General features: G+C 47.1%; 1 protein-coding gene across 16 annotated transcripts in view; it reads right to left on the reverse strand.

The window, feature by feature from the left end:
- Positions 1-15,346, reverse strand: part of ABI3BP (ABI family member 3 binding protein) — a 2,083,720-nt gene that overhangs the window by 1,454,166 nt on the left and 614,208 nt on the right. For all 16 annotated transcript variants that reach the window (XM_069204834.1, XM_069204837.1, XM_069204832.1 and 13 more), the window contains exon 3: positions 9,203-9,271. In XM_069204834.1, the coding sequence (XP_069060935.1) occupies positions 9,203-9,271 (69 nt within the window). The remainder of the gene's footprint in view (positions 1-9,202; positions 9,272-15,346) is intronic.

Genomic DNA, 15,346 nt, shown 5'->3' on the forward strand with positions numbered 1-15,346 from the left:
GCAGCCCCAGTGGGCAGCCGTCCGAGGCTGCAGGGGAAGGGCTGGACCCACCCCCCACCACAGGCAGCACCGCCACCAGCACCGCCACCTGCACCGCAGCCAGCACCGCCTCCTGCACCGCCACCAGCACCACTGCCAGCAGCAGCAGCCCAAGTGGGCAGCCGTCTGAGGCTGCAGGGGAAGGGCTGGAGCATCCCCCCACCACAGGCAGCACCGCCGCCTGCAGCGCCACCAGCACCACCACCTGCACCGCCGCCAGCACTGCCACCTGCACTGCCACCAGCACCACTGCCAGCAGCAGCAGCCCCAGTGGGCAGCCGTTCGAGGCTGCAGGGGAAGGGCTGGAGCCTCCCCCCACCACTGGGAGCACCTCCACCATCCCCGCCACTGCCACTACTGAGCAGCCGTCACCGCCGGCGGGCAGTGTGTAGTCATGCCTCCATGGGCTGTAGTGCGTCCTGGCCCCTGCAAATCCTGTAAGTGTGACACCCAGGTGAGAGACTGTGACCTTGCACTCCCCAAGATCAGCATCACAATGCACAAAGTCCCCTCCAGAACTAGTGGAAGATGGCATCCACTAAGCCCCTCCTTGCTAGGATGAAGCACACTGGGCACAAAGCCCCCTCCAGAGCCAGTGAAAGAAGGCATCCATTCACCCGCTCCTTGCCAGGATGAAGCACACTGTGCACAAAGCCCCCTCCAGAACCAGTGGAAGAAGGCATCCACTCACCCCCTCCTTGCCAGGAGGAAGCACACTGGGCACAATGCCCCTCCAGAACCAGTGGAAGAAGCCATCCACCTGAGAGACTGTGGCTTTGCACTCCCCAGGACCAAGCAGTGGGCAGACCACCCGCTTGAGAGACTGTGGCTTTGCACTCCCCAGGACTAAGCAGTGGGCAAACCACCCACTAGAGAGATTGTGACTTTGCACTCCCCAGGACCAAGCAGTGGACAGACCACCCACTTGAGAGACTGTGTCTTTGCACTCCCCAGGACCAAGCAGTGGGCAAACCACCCACTAGAGAGACTGTGACTTTGCACTCCCCAGGACAGAGTGATGGGCATGTGGCCCCCTCCAGGAGCAGTGGCGTTGTACCAACTTCCGGCTGAGGTGTCCCACGTTCCCCTTCCCCCTGAGGTGCCTGTGTATTTTAATCTGATGCCCCAGCAGTGTTCTCTCCGTATTGAGGCAGGAGTCAATTGGGGTCTTGGCCTATGTGATATGGCCTGTAGCCCATTGACATTATGGACTGGGCAGTGTCCCTCCATTTGTATATTTATGTATATACTGTTTTGTGCTTTGAGCATGTATTTCTAGAACTTTGTATTATTACACTCACTTTCATCACTTCCTTTTGTCCTTGCATTATTCCTGAGGGGTATGGTGTGTGTATGTTGTTGCGGGTGGGGGTGTAGCGTGTTGCGTGTGTGTGTTGCTCTCTTTATCCTCCCCACCTCCCTTGTGTGCTAGGGGCGGTACTCACCATGGTCATCGTCGCAGCTGTTGGTATTCCTGTTGTATGAGGAGGTAAACCAGCATGGGTAACACCTGTAGTTCAGGCTCCATGGCATTGTGGTTCTTCGTCGAATGTCCAGAGGTGAGTCGTTTCCCTTCTGTGTACTGTTTCCGCTGTGCTTTTGATGGCCTTGGTACTGCCCCAGAAAAGCTGGCGGATTGGTGTCTCGTAATACAGTGGGCGGAACCTTGTCTTCCGTCTGGCTGTTGGCAGTTACCGCCGCGGTGCTTGTTGCTACCGCTGTGGCGGTCGGTGTGTTAAAATGTGCTGTCTGTGCTGGCGGTTTCTGCTGTGGTCATAATTCCCTTTTTTTTTACCGCCGGCCTGTTGGCAGTATTACTGCCGCTTTATCACCGACCGCCAGGGTTGTAATTAGGGCCATAGTGTCATTTTAAATTCATCTGGCTCTAGTTTCACTCCTGTGTTATCCCCAACAAGGCAGATTCTGTTTGCAAGAGGTTCCAGTAAAAGACCAAAGAGGAGTTTCAAACCTCTGCAGAGACCCTTTGGAAGACTTGACTGGAGATAGACTTGCTCCTGAGGAACCTGGCAAAGGCGGTCTTTTGAGGGTGAGATATTTATAATGAGGCCTGGATCTCCCTGTGCTTTGACATACCTCATTCTGAATGCCCAAGACAAAGAGCTGAGCCCTTGGGAAGGATTAGGCAGCTTCACTGGAATCCTGAGTCTGGCATGAAGGCACGCCCTTTTCAGATTGCTGCCATGCCCTTTGCTGACTCATCAAAAATTTATTGAGATTGGAGGACTAGATCAGCTGCTACTTAGGGGATGAGCATGGAATGTAGACTACAGTGTGACTAAAATAAATTTAAGAATTATGGACACAAATTGCTCCATTTTAAACTTTTGCTCAAGGCTTGTTAATCAAGCTTCACAGAATAAAGCCTTCTAATCCAGATACCTGTCTCTGATGGCTCACCGAATGCTGAGTTCATACATCTAGCTTCAAAATGCTCACTCCAACAGTATAGTTAGAAGGTAGTGCACTACACTGTAGGGAAAGTTACTTCTAAATGCACCCACATGAACTTTGAGATTTGAGGGTTGGTGGTCTCTGAGGTATGTCTCCAATTTAAGAAGATAATGAACCTGATTTAGAGTTTGGGTTCACAAAAAGTTGTTGGATTCTGGAGAAACTAATGCTAATATGATGATGGAGAGATTGTCACTGATAGATTATCTTCTTGACGGACTCTCTTCTGAAACTGGAGGATTTTCAGTTACCATTAAATACTAAGGCCCTCATTACAACCCTGGCGGTAAATCCCGCTTTCCGCTGTGCAGAAGACTGCCAGCATTCCGTTGCGGCAGCAGAATGCCGCTACAGGTATTACGACTCACATTCCTCACTGGGGTCAGTAGCCATGACAGGTTGGGGTAACCAGAGTCACCTGCAAATGTCGAGGGGCAACTGTTAGACACACTCTAACCCTTACAGACAACCCCGTACCCAGACACCTATGTCAACTGTGTTGGGACCTTGGCCTCACCTATTAGCCACACCCGGTGCCTCTGGAGTTGCCCCATCACATAAGGGATGCTGCTATTCCTCAAAATGTAAGCGTCATGCACAGAGCCAGGATACTTGGCATTCACATGGGAGATGTACTGGTCTGCCAAACACACAATCTGCACATTCATCTAATTGTAGCTTTTCCAGTTTCTGTACACCTGTTTATTCCTGCGGGTGGGGAAAATGCCACATGTGTACCATCAATGCCACCAATGATGTTGGGGATATGTCCCAGGGCATAGAAGTCACCTTTCACTGTGGGCAAATCCTCCCCTCCACTTGAGGGAAAACGATGTAGCTGCGCATGTGTTTCAGCCTGGCAGATAATACTCTGGACAACACGTTAGAGAACATTGTCTGGGACATCCCTGATGCCATGGCCACTGTTGTTTGAAAAGACCCACTGGCCAGGAAATGGAGTACAGACAGAACCTGCACTAGAGGGGGATTCCTGTGGGATGGCGGATAGCTGAAATCAGGTCTGCCTCCAACTGGGCACACAGTTCCATGATTGTTGCGCAATCGAGTCTGTATGTGATAATGATGTGTCTTTCTTCCATTATCGACAGGTCCACCAGGGGTCTGTACACCGGAGGATGTCGCCATCTCATCACTTGCCCCAGCAGACGTGCCCTATGGAGGAGAACAGCGAGCAGAGGGTCATCCAACACTTAGGTGTCACAATGTGTAATTTGCTAAAATGTAGGTAAATCACAATGTGCCGGTATCGGTCTGTATTCCAGGCCTAGATAGGTGTGACACAGTTTTTTCCCATCCCATGTGGCCCCCTGAAATGGCGGCTGCCTGACCTGTAAGGTAGAACAGAACAAGGGGAAATGAGGTAACTGTGCTGGCGTTGTACACCGTCCTGGCGCAATTCAGCACCCTATTGGTCCCAGGAGCCAATGACAATGTACGCCGGCGGTGACGGTACGCACCGCCGCAGACGTGACTGCCATTTTCTTACTGTTCACTCACTTGATACCTGACCTTCAACAGGAGAGGACCTACACTGCAAGCTGCTGCTATGACCTGTGTCTGGAAGCGACGATGGCTACAGTGTCTGGGGAAAGGGCCCCTGCCTTCACTTCGGAGGAGTTGGAGAAACTGGTGGATGAGGTCCTCCCCCAGTACACACAACTGTACGGTCCTCCAGACAAACAGGTGAGTACACTGTGAGCATGGTGGATGGCACCTGAGTGTATGGAGTGTTGTGGATGGAAGAGGGTGGGGAAGGGGACAGGCCAGCATGTCAGTATTGTGTGTGTATGTATAGCAGGACCACGGTGGGAGGTTTTTGGCAATGCGTGAGCTGAAATGTACGGGCTAGAAACATCCATTTTTACTTCACCTTTCCTCTAGGTCAGCGCCCACCAGAAGAAGGGTATTTGGTGTGCCATCGCCAAGGACGTCCGGACCGTGGGGGCCTACCATAGACAGAGCACCCACTGCTGTAAAAGATGGGAAGACCTGCGCCGCTGGAGCAAGAAGACGGCGGAGGCCCTGCTGGGGATGGCCTCACAACGTGGAAGGGGTGCCCGTCGCACCATGACCCCTCTGATGTACCGGATCCTGGCGGTGGCCTATCTGGAGTGGATGGGTGCTTGAGGGCATCACAGCAGCCACAAGGGGGTGAGTACACTCTAATTCAGCTGACACTGCGCACATTCCGAGGTGTTTGGGTGGGGGAGGTGGACTGAGGGTTCCCCTAGGCCAGGGAAAACTTGGTAGGCAAGGTCCCTTGTTAGGCAGGTTCTGTGGCACCCCAACCCCACTACTGGTAATAGCCATTTACATCTAGTCAGGCTCCTGTGACTTCCAGGTGTGTAGCAATTGGGCTTAGGCCTCGTCCCCCATGGCCATGTGAATTTGCTAGGAACTATTAGTGCATGGTGAGTGCAGAGGGCTGCTCCCTGTGTGTTGTGTCTGCCAACGGTAGTCGTGTTGCATGCACTGTACATGTGTTTTTTCTGTCTCCCCCCATTTTTGTTTTGTCTACCTGTTCTTGCGTGCAATAGCATCATTTGGCGGAGGAGCAGTGGCACCGGAGCAGGAGGGAGGTGCAACCCACTTGGCCCTGGAGGGTGAAGCAATGGAGTCTGAAGCCACCAGTGGTACGGAGGGCGAGGGGAGTTCCACGACGGGGACAGGAGCAGACACCAGCGACAGTGACTCCTCCTCTGAAGGGAGCTCCCTTGCGGTGGCGGGCACCTCTGTGCCCACTGCATCAACAGGTACAGCTGCCACCCCCCTTACCAGCACCGCCCTCCCAGCAGCCCCTCAGCATGTGTCCTGTGCCCGCTCACCCAGGAGGGTGGGCATCTCCTTCACCCCAGGCACCTCAGGCCCTGCCCCAGTCAGCCCTGCTGCCCTCAGTGAGGAGGCTATTGACCTCCTGAGATCCCTCACTGTTAGGCAATCTACCATTTTGAATGCCATCCAGGGTGTTGAGAGGCATTTGCAGCAAACAAATGCATACCTGGAGGGCATTCATTCTGGGCAGGCGGCCCAACAGAGAGCCTTTCAGGCTCTGGCCTCAACACTGATGGTAGCCATTGCCCCTGTGTCCAGCCTCCCCCCTCCAACTTCCTCCACCCAGACCCAATCCCCTGTCCCTCAGCCTATCCCAAGCACACCATCAGACCAGCATGCACACTCATCAACACACGAGTGGACATGGCAAACATAAGCACCACACATCCCACGAGCACCATACCCATGCAGACACAGCAACATCCACTGCCTCCACTGTGTCCTCCTCCTCCAGGTCCTCCTCCTCCCTCACTGTCTCGTCTCCACTCACACCTGCATGCACTACATCCTCAGCCACTACCTCCACCACCAGCACGCCCATCACCACACACCGCTCACGTGCAATCACCACCCCCACTATCATGCACACATCCCCAGTGTCCTCTCCCAGTGTGTCTGTGAGCCCTCCTCCCAAAGTACACAAACGAAGGCACACACCCACCCAACAGCCATCCACCTCACAACAGCCTCTGGCCCATGCACCTTCACCCAAATTCAGCAACCACTACCCCTTCCTCCACTCCCAAACCCCCTCCATCTTCCCGTCCCAGTGTGTCTAAAAAACTTTTCCTGGCAAACTTTGACCTCTTCCCTTCACCTCCCTCCCCGTCCTTCCCCTAGGGCCAGGCTTTCCAGGTCCCAGCCCAGCACCTCAGCCACCAAATCCCCCTGCACAGTGGTGCCAGCAACTGCGGGGTCATCGAGTGCGCCACCCATCAGGGCTGCCAGTGTGCCACCTTGCGAGGCCAAGGACATTCCACCACCTGCCAAGGTGAAGAAGGTGCCCACATCCCAGAGGGAGAAGCCGCACCTACCAGCCACCATGGGCTCGCCAAAACAAAAGGGGACAGTGGCAAGACACCTGCGGCTCCATCAAAGGTGGGGAAGGGACAAAACCAGAAGGGCAGGTCAGGACAGGGCATGAGGCACCGACTGAGGGACTAGTGTCACCCCTTCTGTCAATGACTACACCAACCTTACGACGGCGAACACCGCAACTTGCCCCGCCACCAGCACCGCCATCTGCATTGCCACCATCTGCACTGCCACCAGCACCGCCACCAGCACCGCCACTTGTGTACTTGGTGTACATATTTGTATATACAGATTTTTTAACTTTCACTATCTGATTTTTCATGATTACAATCGTTACAATCATTTAATATTGTCCTTGCGTTCTTCCAGGGGGTAGGGGGGTGTATATGTAATATTGGTGCATGTATTTGTGTATATGGTGTTGTGGGTGAGGATGGGGGTATTGCGTGTTACGTGTGTGTGTCACTCTCTTTTCCCTCCCCCACCTCCCCTGTGTTGTAGGTGCAGTACTCACTGTGGTCGTCGACGGTGTCTGTCCTGCTGCTGATACAGCAGGAGGAAGACCAGCATGGGCAGTACGTGTAACTCGGGCTCCATGGCGTCCTGGTTCCTCGTTGGGTGTCGAGAGGTGAGTGGTTTCCCTTCTGTGTACTGTTTCCGCCGTGCTTTTGATAGCGTTAGTTCCGCCCCGGAAAAGGTGGCAGATAGGTCTGTTGTTATACGGCCGGCGGTACTTTGTCCTCCGCCAGTCTGTTGGCGGTTACCACTGCGGTGTTTGTTTCTACCGCCATGGCAGTCGTGTTAAAGTGGCTGTCTATGTTGGCGGTTTCCGCCATTGTCGTGATTCCATTTTTTTTACCGCCGGCCTGTTGGCGGTATTACCGCTGTTTTAACACTGACCGCCAGGGTTGTAATGAGGGCCTAAATCCTTACCAGTGTCTATGGTTTGTCAGCATTGTTGGTGGGAGGTGGATGGCTTTGAAATGAAGGAAGGGTGTGTAACCTACTTGTGAGAAGTGATTCAGATCAACTGAATTTTAGGGTGGTTTTGGAGCTTGTCTAGCTCTCTAAGCCTTTACAAAGAATATGGATATGAATTTGTAGGAAAAGGACAGTAGACAGGCCATCATTTTGCTGCAAGATGGTAAGCCCTAAAAAACTTTACTTATTTATTTATTAGAGAATTTTGTACAGCACTTCATGAATCCGTATGGTAATTTCCTGTGGGGGGCAAAGGAAGCTTCTAGCAAAGTATACCTATTTTTCCTTTGTGCTTGCACAGAAGGTGAGGAAGCCTCCACAAGACAAATGGCTTTTTAGGTCAAGATTGCAAAAGACATATTGTAGGTTTACCAAGAACATAGAAGGATTTGCTGCCTGCTCATTGCTTACCATTGGTTGGCTTTCCTGTCACTCTCATCTGTCTTGTTTTTATTCAAAGGTGTGTTCTACATCATGTGTCTGTTCCTTTCCTGGTGCATTGCCAATTTACTTATGCTCCTGCACTGCTCACTTTCAGGGAAAAACATTTTTTATTTGTCTTAAGTGCTCCACTAGAGTGTATGTGTTTTCCAGCTGTCACCCTAGTGTGCTTCCCTTCCCCTCTCTCTCCGTGCTGCTCTCTCCCATTTCTGTGCTTCGTCCCTGCCCCTCCATGATGCACTTGCTCTTGTGTGTCTCTCCCTGATTGCGCTCTTACCAATGTGTTCTTCCCCTGAGCTCCACTTTACTCTCTCTACCACTCACCAGTTTGCTTTTCTCACCCCTCCTCATTCCTTGGTGCTCTCTCTCTCTCTTGCCTGTCCTCTTTACTCCATCCCCGCTCAGGTCCTCAGTGTTTTTCCGCCCCACTGTGCACTCCTTGTTGCATCTCCCCACTTTTTTCCCCTGTGTGTCTTCCCCAATGACATGTCCCATGTTGCTCCCACCCCAGATCCCCTGTGTTGCTTCTGCCCTTCCTAAGTTGCTACCCTCACCTGGTTTCAAAAATGAAAAGACATTTGCGTTTTTAAAAAAAAGTTTTACCATTTTGACTCAGATCGATAAATAAAAAGAAAACACAGAACTGACAGCATCATTTTGTAGGCATCAGTATGCAGGTAGCTGCATATTATGTATTTTTTACTCTTCTTTAAACATAAGGAACAGCATTAGGATTACCATAAAGCATCGCTAAAAACCATTGGCAAAGCCAGTGGGTCCCAAAGGTGAGACCTTTTGCCTTTGCCAATGCTTGTTTCAATGAAATGCATTGTTGTGATTACTTAAGCCTTCAAGAAATCTGTTTACTATATGCATAGTAAACACACGACTGTCTATATTGTTTAGGTGTAGAGCTAGATGGTAGTTGGTTTGCTACATCCACGGAACTGTGAGAACGGCATACAACTCTGCTATTACATTTTAGAGCAGCCATATTTAAAGTAAACAGATTGCTGGCAGACCTAGAATATACAAGTTGGTGAGCGCATGTTTGCTTGTGTTAAAAGGAAAGTAATACTACTCTTACCCTTCATGTTTTTTCCTGGGGCTTGCTGGCAGTCTTTACGATGAATATAGGAAGCAGCCTACCATATGTGTTGGTCCTATAATACAGTAGCTGGCCATTTGGCCTGTAAACTGTCTAAAAACTAAACCATTACAATGGTCGTGATTCCAACACAGTAGTATACTATGTGCAGTTACAGATAATAGCGCTGTAACGTGGGGCCACATATTGAAAGTGAGTTATTACTGGGTGGACTGGCATGTTTACACGCAAGTACAACATCAATTTGTAAAGGAATTTGCTGTCATACTGTACCTGCACAGTTCTTCTTTGAATTTACAACTGGAGAGGGATGGACTGCTATCAAATAGCGTGGCTCTGCATCTGGAAATAAAAATAGACATCAGCATTAATCATGTTTGTATTTTAATACTTTTTTTACTGTCATGGCTATTTTCTGATTAGAATTATATATGCTTATCAACATGAACTTTTTGCAGTTGAACTCACAATGCAGTGATGCATATAACTATGATTTATTGAGATAGGCCAAACTAAGCCTCACTTAGGCTTCGACTCCATCTTGTTTCTTAAAGCAGCTATAATATTCTTTCTGCGTTTATATTTCCCATTGACACCTCACGCAACGAAATGTGTACTGATGCTTTGTGATGACATGCTGTTTTCGAAGAACTCCAGAGGAAGCTCTTAGTTACTTCTCAAGGCTCTTCCTGCTCACTCACTGGAGATTATTCATTCATTAGACTTTTCATTGTTTATGTAACCACAGTTGTTCAAGCCCCTCTGATGACATTAGGTCAGGGGAGAACTTATTATTATTCATTTAGGGAAATAGTGCTAGGATGAAGGTGTTAAATTACATTTTAATAATGCTGTTATTATTGGATTTGTTGACATCTTTACTCACCTAATGTTGGCTATGCAAGCTCCATTCCTTTTCATTGTGAAATGTATAATATGAAAGTCCTGATTTTCCAATGAGCTGGAGATCTTTCAGCTGTCTACTAAGAAGGCGGCCCGATTTTCTATTCATGTGCTGCACACTCTTGATTTAGTCTATTTTTCAAACATTGCAATTTATTTGAAATGCTAAGACCCTTCATTGCAATCCATTTCTGAGCTCTATAACTGATTTACTGGGACTAACTATATTTGTGTCTTCTGTATTGCACTTTAATATTTTAATAAACCTTCATGGTTTTTAATTAACTGACCTCGAGCCCTTTTTGGGCCAGTCTTTATTTATTGACTATTATTTGAAATGCTGTTTTGAATTTTGTTTTTAGAGACATATTTTCTCATCCATTTTTTAGGGCAACCCATCCCTGACTCCGCTTAGGCATCTCTGTCATGTACATTATCTGAGAGATACCACTAACACAACATATTAACGAGCATCCCTCTGTCCTCAATTGTATGCTTTTACAATATATTGAATGTCTAAAAGGGTAGTAGCATCATCAGGTGCCATCCCCGCTTTACTTTTCCACATTTTCTTCCTCTAACAACTGTCCTCACAATGGTCTTCAGCATCTTGCTGCTTCTGTTTATGTTCCCAGGGAAAGGTGTAACCTTAAGTAAACAAGTTGTCAAGTAATCAGCCACAACCACAGCCATGCTAATGACGCAACAGCCTTCTGCTTCATTGCATACCAGAATGTAACAGAATAGTTTGCTGTTAGGGACGTCAGCTTGGAAGAACCTTAACTGACACATTAGATTCATGTATTTTCTAATGTGCTATTTATTTATTCATGTAAGCATTTCCAGTAGAGCAATAACATGTTGCCCTACAGCTGTCTTAGAGCACACGGACACCACCAAGTCTTGACGGAGTTTGGTACTCGGTACTTGACTATAAAAATTATTGAGACTTGTCACAGCATTTTGAACAATCTTTTATGACTGACTTGTGATATTTTGCCTCTTATGATGAGCTGACCAGCTGTCTTAAACTCAAGTTTATTTGAAAGGATTTCTCTCAGTCATTCTGAAGATGGGAGCCAACGTAGTGCACTACACTCTAACAGAGGTGATGGTTGACTCTGTGATTGTTGCTGTAGTGTGTCTTGTGAATGAAGCAGCTCGGCCCCCTGAGGTACTGGGGGCGTTTTAGGTAGAAAGGTTTGATCCAAAGGTTTGCCTAAAAGATTTGTCAATCAAAGCTATCTTCAATGCAGCACAGTTAGGTTGGTTTCTAGTTTGTTCCATAGACTGGTGCCTGGAACATTGATTTACTGGCCCATATGCTCTTGCGATTTGGGTTTTGTTTTTAGAACATATTGTACATGATAATAGTTATCAGGGCAGCCTGGTTCTTTTTCCTACTATGTAATGCCCATAACACACAAGAATTTAAATATAATCCTAAACTCAAATGGAATCCAGTCTGGAGGCCTACGGGATGGAGATGACTGAGCTGCTTCAATCTCAACACCTCTGTTCACTCCATCTTGACTTTTGTGTAGATTTTTTGTTTATTACTTTTGCACTCAATGTAAACCCTGTTACAGTAGCTTGGCTTTGTCCAGCCCTGGAATTTGGTCCTGGGAAATAACAATCCTTAATATTCTTCTCTGTAATGCTTGACATTCTTGAATCGATCAGTGGAATCACACACTTGCTGCACTTCTTTGTCTATCACCCAAAAGCAGACTATGGTAATCCACAAAACAGGCATGAGACACGGCATCCTGGAAGCCAAGGTGCCTTTCCATTCCTGGTTCCCAAGTTCCAATGTACTGTAACCATCTCAGGCCAGCTTTATCCTAAAATTCATTAATATGGCAGGGTAAATGTTCATCTAGACTGAAAAGAATGCAGAACTATATGATAGATTTGTTACATCACTTATGTAACAGCAGCAACAGTCCACTCATTGATTGAGGTAGAAATAATGTTTATTGTCACTTTTCCCGCAATTCCATAATTAAAGTCACCAAGCAGTGGCTAACTTGTGCTGGTGTTTTCAGGTGGGGGGCACTGACACTCATTTTTGTGAACCAAAACGTGTTTTTCATTATCAGACTTTGACCCAGAACAAGTGAGAGAGAACAGTAGAAAAGGAAGTAAGAAAGGGAAGAAAAAGATATGAAAACAGCAGCAAATTGAGAAAGAGGAGCAGTAAAAGAACCTGCAAGAGTCAGATACAAACACAAGAAGATGAGGGTAGTGGAAGAAAAAAAAACTGAAGTTGAATCATGCCCAAGCGATCTTGATATTTGACAAAAATGTTGTTGGCTTTGTATGTTGGCCCTCATGGTGGCCAAGAGGGATGTGGCCAAATACTGTGGGCCGCAGGAAGTACTTTCCATGCAGGAATGGAGATGGGGAATAAACCTGTACATGGCAGCGGAAAAAGTGACATTCCGCAGAAGAGGCTGCCCCTGTAAATTTGGCAAAATCTGGGGATGGTGGAGAACATGCTATGGACTAGGATCACTGAAGAGGGGTTCAGGGGCAAATTCTGGCAGGGCTTGTAGCCAGATCGATTGACTGTGAACATTGTGTCATTTAATGTGTATTATATTGATTTTAGACTCGTGCAACATAGACTTTTCCAGGTTTTGTATTTCAGAACTTTTTGTAGAACAACACATCACTCAAGATGTTGGGAAGCTGCTGGGGCATGTGGCACGTGACTGCAATGCCTTCCATGGTTTGTGTGGTAACATAAAAAAATAAAATGTTTTAAAAAGGCTCTGTAGTTTGGCAAAACTGGCGTAGGCTCCTAAGAAAACAATTAGGATTATGTATTAATTTTTAATTAATAACAATTAAGGGCTACTGCTATGCACCTTCCAATGATGCCGATGTCTCAAGCTGCTGGACGTTGCCTTGGTTGTCACTCCTCTCAAATGAGAACTTTTCTCCAATCCTAGAGGGAGGATTTAGACCAGTGACACTCAAAGTGCAGTCCGGAGGCCGCATGCGGCCCTCCTGACATTTACATGTGGTCCCTAGGCAACAGCAGCACTGGACTGACTCAGCAGGAGCATTAAAGAGATTGTTAACTAAACAGACAAGCATGTATTCAAAGGTTCATTTAAGTTAAAGAAACAGCTTGCATTTAGAAATACCTTTTAACACATCTTGCAGCAAAATAGTAAAAGTATGATAAGGTCTGTAAGAGGCAAATCAGTTGTTATGTGCACTATTGGATACCCCGGGTTTATATTATACATGTATAACATTAAGGTTTTGTACAGCACACATCATGAAGGCATGTATTTTGAAATCCTCGTATGTAATAATAAAAAAAGGAGGGAAAGTGAAATAAAACAACTACTTACGATCACACAATTTGGTTAAATTGAGATGCTGGGGTTAATCCCAATTTTCTTGTTTCACATTGCGCAACTCAGACACTAGATGTATTTACTATGCTTCTCCTACACCCATCTCACCCCCCACAAACCTCCAAAACCCTGACCACCACCCTGCTGGCGTCAATGCTGCCCACCTGACATCACTGACCAAAGTTTGCGGATCCTGGGAAAACATCTGTGAGTGCCCATGATTTAGACCATAAACATTGGACTCTGGCTGTCGGACATGACTTGGCGCGACTGAACTCATTAGGGGTTACACGCCCAGATTAAGTGCTAACCACAGGGCACACACTTTTGCAATATCATTTCTTCATTGTTACTTCAATCCATAGTTCTTTGTAAAGTTGATTTTGGCTGGACTGTGTAAATTGCGCTATGGTCAGATCACAGGGGTCAATCTGAAGTCAGAGTGAAAAAAGACATCATTCTCTTGATGGAACGGGGTGAGCACGACTGGAAGAGTAGTTGGGTGGAGGCTACAATTACGGCACGAGGCTGACGTTGTCTAAAATAGCAGTCCAAAACTAAAACATCAAAAAACAACGAAACAGATGGCAGATTCGTACTTTTGTTTCTTCCAATACTGTTTACTTCCTGTCTGTTACTAAAATCCGCTGCTTGTTCGTGAAATGAGTTGTTCCCATAATTACGAAACTGTGAAAGGCAGACAACGGCAAATTGCTCGCCAAAAGCCCCCGCCCCCTAACTTGTGTCTGACTCAAATGAGACCCTAGTCATTGGCTTCTCCAGCGTTGATAGGGTGAGTAAGTACATCAAGAGAGTAAAGTAAAATAAAACAAAGGCGAGCTTGCTGCTAAAGGAACAGATGCAATGGTGTGAGTGCCAGACCTGGAAGAGGGATCGATCGCTCGTGTGATCTGAGGCATCGAGTTCAGTAGGGCGTTCAGGAAAGAAAAGCTAGAAACGAGAAAATCACCCTGTCTCAAGTCAAGAACAATGCTAAAAGAGAGGCTGAAACGAAAAGTAGGAACCACTAGAGCTTCTGAATCCTTTAACACAGTCAGTAATGTTCGTTGAGCAGCAGGACCCAACAGAAACTAGCCGAAAAGCGATGGCTTGCCATCTGAATATCACAAGGCCCGTAACAGGAGTTATAATTGTGAGTGGGCACCACAACCTATTGAAGATTAAAATCCAATCTAATGCTTGGGATGACTACAAATTGAAATAATCTATATTAAAATGTATCACATATAAAGTCTCTCAGTGCATGTTACATACATGTCAACAGACCCAATTCAGAAGGGAGACTCCAGATTTTTAAAGCCAAAAGTGGCTTTTGTTAGCTTTCTCTCGTCTAAAAGGGCCTCCCCTTCAATACAAGCCAATAGAGAAAATACATTCCTCGTTTATTTTTTCAAGATCTTCCCCTTATATTTTGCCTTCCGAACAGATCCTTTTTCGTGGCTCCCTGCCCAACGGAATGGGTAAAGGATCCATGAAAGGATGACCTAGATTACACCATATGCTTCCTTGTGGAGCTATGTCTTGTTGCATCAAGAAAATGGATTTTGGTTGATTATTTTGTATTATCGCCAGAGACCTAAATTTATACAGATGCATAGGTGTAAGTAAAATCGTTTACAGATATAAATAGGCCCAGGAGGGCTGGGTCAGTGACAGATTTGCAGGACTGCAAGCTTATATGTAAATTAGTTTCATTTAAATCAACTGTATGTAAATTTACCTCATGTAGATCATCAAAATCTGACACAGAAGCTGATCTCATAGTACCAAGCTGAACACTTCTGCTAATAATGTTAACTTGGGAAAGCCCCAGGCCCAGACGGAATCACGGGGGACCTTTACTCTTCTGAGCCAGCAGTTTGGACCTGGTACATCAATACACTATCTAACAAAATCACTGAAAGGGGGCAGATCCCCCCGACATGGAAGGGTGCTGAAATTATACCTATTCACAAAAAGGGTAACGTAAATCTCCCGACAAATTATAGACCAATTAGTCTGATTGACAATCTCCAAAAAATATTTGCCAAGCAACTTTTAGGCAGACTAACTCATTGGGCCACAGATCAGCAGATTCTTTCTCCCCTCCAAGCTGGATTTCGACCGAGGATCAGCACAG

The sequence above is a fragment of the Pleurodeles waltl genome, chromosome 8 (assembly GCF_031143425.1).
Source record: "Pleurodeles waltl isolate 20211129_DDA chromosome 8, aPleWal1.hap1.20221129, whole genome shotgun sequence".
In the NCBI taxonomy this organism is placed as follows: domain Eukaryota; kingdom Metazoa; phylum Chordata; class Amphibia; order Caudata; family Salamandridae; genus Pleurodeles; species Pleurodeles waltl.